At 38.6% G+C, this 7725-nt stretch overlaps 2 protein-coding genes across 3 annotated transcripts in view; one reads left to right on the plus strand and one right to left on the minus strand.

Moving 5' to 3' along the window:
* Positions 1–4073, plus strand: part of fgf18b (fibroblast growth factor 18b) — a 5030-nt gene extending 957 nt beyond the window's left edge. Inside the window, exons 2-5 of the mRNA XM_016473150.1 lie at positions 527–566; positions 669–846; positions 2286–2392; positions 3140–4073. Of these exons, the coding sequence (XP_016328636.1) occupies positions 527–566; positions 669–846; positions 2286–2392; positions 3140–3424 (610 nt within the window). The 3' untranslated portion in view covers positions 3425–4073. The remainder of the gene's footprint in view (positions 1–526; positions 567–668; positions 847–2285; positions 2393–3139) is intronic.
* Positions 4074–5731: 1658 nt separating this feature from the next.
* LOC107678030 (F-box/WD repeat-containing protein 11-like) overlaps positions 5732–7725 on the minus strand; it is a 16367-nt gene continuing 14373 nt past the window's right edge. For both annotated transcript variants that reach the window (XM_016473141.1, XM_016473140.1), the window contains exons 11-13: positions 7121–7199; positions 6635–6799; positions 5732–6554 (exon numbers count right to left, since the gene is read on the minus strand). In XM_016473141.1, coding sequence (XP_016328627.1) covers positions 6638–6799; positions 7121–7199 — 241 coding nt within the window. In that variant the 3' untranslated portion in view covers positions 5732–6554; positions 6635–6637. The remainder of the gene's footprint in view (positions 6555–6634; positions 6800–7120; positions 7200–7725) is intronic.

The raw sequence follows: 7725 nt of genomic DNA on the forward strand, positions 1-7725 counted from the left end.
TGCTGGTTAATAAAAATGGGAAGCGATTACATTTTGGTAGATTTGGAAGCCTGTGATACATTATGATGGCTGGCTGACATCATTTAGGAAAAGAGTGAGTGAGGCTGGTTGGCATATGTATAAAGTATTATTAACAATCCATAGCAGATTTGAACATTGATCTTTAAATACATGCAGACACTCACATGTGGTGTTAGTTTGGGTTAAAATAAATATCTTTTCTTCATGGCGCATCCTTATAACTGTAGTCTTTTAACACTGTGCCAGCCAACCCTAAAATAACATCAGGAATTTAAAAAAGAGAAAAAAATATTGTACAATACTGAATCTCTTTTTATCTAAGGACTTAAGATTTCATTTGCACCTAATTGGCTTATCTTAACATTTGATGCACCAGCGATATTCAACAAAAATTAAAAGTGTGCCATCCAACCTCAGTCTCCCCTAAAAAAGTTGTAAAAAAGCCACTAGAGCAAATGCAAATGTCAGACAATCACATGTGTCTTTTCTATTTCTCTTTGGCCAGATGCTTCCAGGTCGTGTTACTGTTCTACAGCCCATTACAGGTGCTTACAGTCTGCATGTGTTACCGATAATAAAACCATATATCAATTGGTAGTTCATAAATCAATGAAAGTGATTTGTGACTGACTCCTGTGTTTATGCAGGTGTTAGCAGTGGAGAATGTTAACTTTGGAGTACACGTAGAGAATCAGACAGGGGTGCGGGACGGCCTGAGCCGGAAACACCATCGGGTTTACCAACTATACAGTCGGACCAGTGGAAAACACATTCAGGTGCTTGGCAAAAAAATCACCGCCATGGGAGAGGATGGGGATAAATATGGTAAGGAATCATCTGAATGCATTGGTCAACCTGTACACATTGGATTAAATAACTGATTGCACACAGATAATAAAAAAAAAAATATTATGAGGATAAAATACACACACACACATATATATATATATATACTGTATACATTTTTTTTTTTACATTTTTACTGTCAATTTAGAAATTGACAGCATGCTCATCACAGGTGTATTCTATGCCATTGTGTATATGATTATCTTTTTAAACGTATTTATTTTAATGCACTTTATCCACACAGAAAATGAGCATCATTCACCCATATATCAAAATCAGTAGTAATATTTTGTTTAACAAGAAGTGTCATAAAATAGAAGAGACTGTAGTTGGTTGGATCAGGGTTCATTCATGGGTCATAATCAGGTGGTCACAAAATTGTCACTTTTGAGTATTTGCCCTCCTGATCCATAGTAATCGATTAAAACCTGTCGAGGTGAGGACAACTTTTTCATTTGTTATGCTAAAACAAAAAGTGTTAACTTTGGAGTACACGTAGAGAATCAGACAGGGGTGCGGGACGGCCTGAGCCGGAAACACCATCGGGTTTACCAACTATACAGTCGGACCAGTGGAAAACACATTCAGGTGCTTGGCAAAAAAATCACCGCCATGGGAGAGGATGGGGATAAATATGGTAAGGAATCATCTGAATGCATTGGTCAACCTGTACACATTGGATTAAATAACTGATTGCACACAGATAATAAAAAAAAAAATATTATGAGGATAAAATACACACACACACATATATATATATATATATACTGTATACACACACACACACACAATTATTTACACTATTTAAAATGTAAATAAAAAATAAATAATAATAAAAAAGTAAAACTGTGTTAGGCTAACCGAGACTTGTTATAGCACTTGCATATTATTGCTCTTTTGTTGGTTTTGATTGCTTTTATTTAAATATGAATTATTTATATTGGTTATTTTGTAAATAATTTATAAGAAATACACCACTTAATATACACAATAATTAATTAGGAATTTCATATATTTTAATTAGTTGTATAAGTTATATATGCGTGTGTTTGTGTAAAATAATTAAATATTTAAATATAAAATTGTATATATATATATATATATATATATATATATAAATAAATTTATAAATACAACAATTGTTCGTTACTACTTTTACTAATGCTAATTGAATAAATGTAAATGTATTTAAATACATTTATAAATATATATATAGTACATTTTTTAAGAGATCTAATTACCTAATTATCTAAAACCACTACCACACTTTTGTACTAAAACCTGAAGTTAAAAATCATCCGCCAACCATGGTTGTCTTGCTAAACTGTAATTTCTATGACAGTGCATCTAATGCATTTGAGTGTCAATTATGTTCATTTATATTCCTGTATGTTTGTATTTTTGTGTTTCTTCACAAGCCCAGCTCGTGGTGGAGGCCGACACCTTTGGGAGTCAAGTGAGAATAAGAGGAAAAGAGACAAACTACTACTTGTGCATGAACCGTAAGGGGAAGCTTATGGGGAAGGTGAGTTGCTGAGAAATGACTGTACTTGATATTGTAGGGTTAACATCCTTTAAATCATTCACGCCCCGATGAGACTTTCACACACTGATTTGAAACAACCTGAAGTCTCAGTGTGAAAACCTCATAAAACGCACATTTTGTTGGACTCTTGGTGAAGAAAGCAGGCAAAAATTAGCTTGTTTCACAATAATTCCAGTGAGATCAAAATTTAAGTAAGCTTTTTGCAAAATGAAATTAGAAGTGGCACCCAGTGTGGTCTTCCGCTGCTGTAGCCCATCTGCTTCAAGGTTCAATGTGTTGTGTTTTCAGAGATGCTCTTCTGCATAGCTTGGTTGTAATGAGTGTTTAATTGAGATACTGTTGACTTTCTATCCTCTTGAACCAGTCTGGCCATCCTCCTGGCTTTAAGGTATTTTCACCCACAGAGCTGCCACTCATTGGATATTTTCTCATTTTTAGACCATTCTGTGTGTGAAAATCCCAGTAGATCAGCAGTTTCTGAAATGTTCAGACCAGCTGTCTGGTACCAACAACCACCTCACATTTAAAGTCACTTAAATCACCTTTCTTCCTTGTTCTGATGGTCGGTTTGAACTTCATGCACATTGTCTTGACCATGTCTGAGTTGCTGCCATGTGATCAGCTGATTAGATGCATTAATGAGCAGGTGTACCTAATAAAGTGGCCGGTGAGTGTATAATAAACATGCCTCTTTTTAATGAAAATATGTACATTTTTCCATTACAGAAAGACAGCAGCGTAAACGGAGGCTGCATTTTCATTGAGATAATGCTTGAGAATAACTACACCGCTTGGATGTCAGCGCGCTATGTGGGCTGGTACATTGGCTTCACCAAAAGGGGCCGACCACGCAGAGGTCCGAACACGTTACCCAACCAGCGAGACGTGCATTTCATGAAACGCTTCCCTCCAGGAGAGCAGCCCGATCTGCAGCCCTGCAGCTTTACCACGGTCAGCAAGAGGAGCAAAAGAGTCCAGCAGACCTCCACTGCTCCTCCACCACTCCAGTAATACTACGAACACTGACTGTTGTGCAAAGATCACGTCTTACAGAGGATCTAGAGACGCTCTGTACAACGCAAGTAGGTTAGGCTTTAGGACCGACCTCTCGGTAGAAGTCACAGTTAGAGGACAGACAAGGTTGCTTAAACATTGTGTAATAATGCAAATATAACCAAAGACTCCTGGGCAAGTGTCCAGTCACTAAACCCTGACAACAAGGGGACCAAGCACTTCAGAGGCCAAAGAATTCCCCTCTAATGTCTAGTGCCACTATAAAAGAGCTCTACTTGCGTTGAGTTGTAAGGCTGGAAAACTGGCAAGTGCGTGGTATAATATGCATTAGTTGAGACTTTGCGACTTGGATGCTTATGACCAAAAGGGCAATTAAAGGACCTACTTTGTGAACTCATCAAATTCAACTTTGGGCCTATAAGAGCCATGAGATTGTAAACAAGAACCAAAGTCATTCAGAATGTATTTGTCAAGAAAATCTTATTAGACATCCTGGTGAACATGTAGTTTTGGTTTTGCCTCCGATATTTGACATTTCACCAGGAGTCTTGCATATTCTTCCAATGAAAAAGTGTAATTTAAAGGGAGTGATATACACTACCGTTCATATGTTTGGGGTTGGTAAGATTTTAAAATGTTTTTTGAAAGAAGCTCCTGTACTCACCAAAAACCGCATTTGATCAAAAATACAGAAAAAAAAACAGTAATATTGTGAAACAATTAAAATTTACAGTAACTTTTCTATTTTAATGTATTTTAAAATGTACTATATTCCTGTGATGGCAAAGCTGACTTTCCAGCAGCCATTCCACCGGTGTCACATGATCTTTGAGAAATCATTCTAATATTCTGATTTCCTCAAGAAATTTCTTGATTTGAATGTTGAAAACAGTTGTGCTGCTTCATATTTTGTCAAAATCGAAAGCCCAAAAGTACAGTATAACAGTCTTTAATATCACAATTGGTCAATTTAACGCATCTTTGCTGAATAAAACCTTAATTACCCTAAACATTCAAACGGTAGTGTAAATATAATTTGGCAGCACAGAATGTCAAATGAAATATTCTGACCACTAATAAGATGGTAAAATCCCCATAATCCACAAAAGAAAGTATGAAAAAGGGCATATAAACGAAAGCAAGCAAACACTAATCTGCACTGATGTTCATGGCGGTTTAAAACAAAATATCCATTACTGGCCACAACAGGAGTTGATATTCACTCTAGAGAGTTAAATTTATCAGAGTTATTTGAACTGACCCCGGAGCCTCCAAGCCTGCAAGTGTTGTAATGTTAAATGTTGCGGTTACGGTTGCAAACTACTCTGTCCCAAAACCACTTGGGGCTGGTGAAATCTTGAGATGAAATATTTTGATACTATTCGTGTTATTAAAATATTTATTTTGTGGATGCATTGATCAATGGGTTTCATCTTTTGACACCTTTACCCTGAACATTGGTGTATTTTGGGGTCCAAACTGTTTTATTGCCACCTGGTGGACCCAGAGGGTATAAAACTACAGCCCTAAAAGGCTGCAAACCATGTACAACCAGAATGTAAAACGAGAATGCAAACCATGTAAAACAGACTAGAACTAGTTTAACTATTATAGGAGTTCCAAACAATAAGAAAGCTAAACTGTAGAACAAAACCAAGATTTAAACACGAACTCTTTTAGGGGGTTTTCTGTATTCTAGTCATCTACTACATTCCGGATCAGCCATATTGGGCAGTAGTAGTCTCTCTTTCTCTCTCCCCCGTCTGCAGACTGACTTTGATCCTCCCTCTTTCTAATGTCTCCATCTCTCTCACATTACTTCTGTCTCACAATCTGACAGTAGCCTGCCATCATTCATTCTAATGCCTTATTTCAATGGAATTCCATTCTAAATTTCGCACAGAACGGAACTCTGTGATTCTTGAGATTTCAGACTAAAATATTGCTCTGCATTCAAAATTTTTTGAATTGCTACAGCACTGAACTTGGCTCGTATTGTGGCTGTTGCCATGGTGGCGTTCATAAGGAAAGCTGAAATCAAATAAGACGAAAATGACAGTACTGCCAATTTCCACATATTCGGAGCAGGAGGTAAACTTGAATATTTGAACAGCGGCCCTGTGATTTTTGGAGGTCTTGGTAGGCGTGGCAGGAGGTTAATGAAATCTGGGCCTGTCGGAAAGCCTTCATCTCAAAAGGGCGAATCATGCGTACACACACACACACACACGAAAAACACAACACGTTTATGCAAGCTTCTTATCACTCCTTCACAGTCAAGTACTTTATTCTTATTAATAACGCTTTTTTTCTTTAAAAAAAATCTTTTCAATATACAACACCATTTTAGACGAGACAATTCTGTTTACAACTAAATTCAGATCAGTTATGGGTCATTCAGAACCTAGACGAGCAGACAGTGAAAAGGGGAACGAGACGGACAGCGCTAAAAATTAGAAATGGAGGTACATATCAGGAGAACTACAATTATTCATACGATTTCACAAGAAAAGAAAATATGAAGTCAATTCCCCAACTAAAAAAAAAAAAAAGGAAAAGCATAAAAAAACAAAAACGTAAGACAGAAACCGAGGGGTTGACCAGCACACGTTACACGTCCCATCGCTCGCTCATTCATGCAGAACAGTCCCAAGGGAAGGAAGGCACTCAGACCTTGCCTTCTCCCTTTAGTTTTTCATCTTTTACTTTTTGAATCAATAAAAATAAAACAAACAAAAGATAGATACAGAGTTCATGTGCCCAGGGGGCGGAGCCGGGGCAGCCGTCACTCTGTACGTGGTGGCGGGGGTGAGAGGGGGGCTCCACGCCCACCCTTATGCTCTCTGCTTAATGGCATCGCTCTCTCCATCTTTTCTCCACCTCCTCCTCCGCAGAGAGGGAGAAAGAAAACTGACGCGGTTTGTGTCGTTTTGAGGGCGGCCCTCAAAACGACTGAAAAGGGGGAGAAATAAAACAGACAGATGGAGAGAGGAGGGTGAAGGGGAGGGGGGTGGTGGTGGTGGTGGCGTTCCTCGACCTTTGATCCTGGCACACTTCCACAGAGACTGGGTCACCTGAACAGTCCCCACACACATTCGCACACACTCCGCACGCCACCAGGGCTTCCCTGTCGAGAGATCACACGCATGCAAGTTTCGTATTTTGATGTGTGTGTGTGTGTGTGAACAGAGTTAAAACGTGTGCTACCTGCTATCTGGATATATAGGTATACGTGCGGGACGGCGATCGTCCTTCCGTCTGCCCGTTGGTCGACACGTTGAGGAAGTCCCAGATAAGGATAGTGTCATCGTGGGAACTGCTGATGATCTGGAACTCGTCGAACTGCAGCCGGAACACTCGGCCAGAATGTTCCTACACGCAGACAGACTATATTAAAACAATTCATCCACGACAACACTGCTGCAAATCAAAATCAGTCACAGACTGGGAATGACGTGACGCAAGACTATGGTGCTATAAATGTGTGACAATGCAGAGGGCTGAGGGCAACTACACATGACCGAGATGAGTAACAGACCAGAGACTCTTAGGAGTGAATAACACAGAGCAGTTAACTTTAGTCACAGAGCCATTAATCAGCTGATGTTTGGGCATTTGAGATTATTGCTACAAAGTGTGTTGTCTTGTACACATTTATAGATTTGTCCTTAAAACGAGGAGATGGAAACTCACCACTAGTGTACGTAGACACAGAGTGCTGGCTGGGGCTCGTGGATCGAGAGCAGCTTGTAGGTCCCATACTTTAATTTTACTGTGCACACACACAAACATATTAAAACACATTAGACAATGCACAAAAAAAAAAAATAAAATAAATTAACCATCATAAATCCATGGTACATCGGTTAAAATACCCTTTCTCAATCTTATGTTGTAAAGCAGCTCTAGAGGCGCATTTCACACATAATCTACAGATAATCGGTGATTCAATTGTGGGCTTTGTGGGATTAAAAGTGACTGCTCCCTCAGCTGTGTGGGTATTGTGCACTGCTCATGTATCAGATTAATGACCGGAGCACAGGGAGCAGACAAATGCAACTCCACAATTAAAGATGTGAGAATAAAGAGATTATTCACATTAAGGCCAGGAATAAACCAGCCATAATCCAGACCCAAAAAAAGATCTTACATTTAATCCCCCAGACTGCACTACGTTTCAGCAATGGCAGTGTGAGAAGGTAAAGGAAGGATTTTGCTAATGATTCATTTTAAAATGTGCATCTCAATTTCCAATGTTAAACTTTTTTTTTTTTTTTTTAGAATTTTTTTTAGAACTT

The sequence above is a fragment of the Sinocyclocheilus anshuiensis genome, unplaced genomic scaffold, assembly GCF_001515605.1.
Source record: "Sinocyclocheilus anshuiensis isolate Anshui unplaced genomic scaffold, SAMN03320099.WGS_v1.1 scaffold260, whole genome shotgun sequence".
NCBI classification, from domain to species: Eukaryota; Metazoa; Chordata; class Actinopteri; order Cypriniformes; family Cyprinidae; genus Sinocyclocheilus; species Sinocyclocheilus anshuiensis.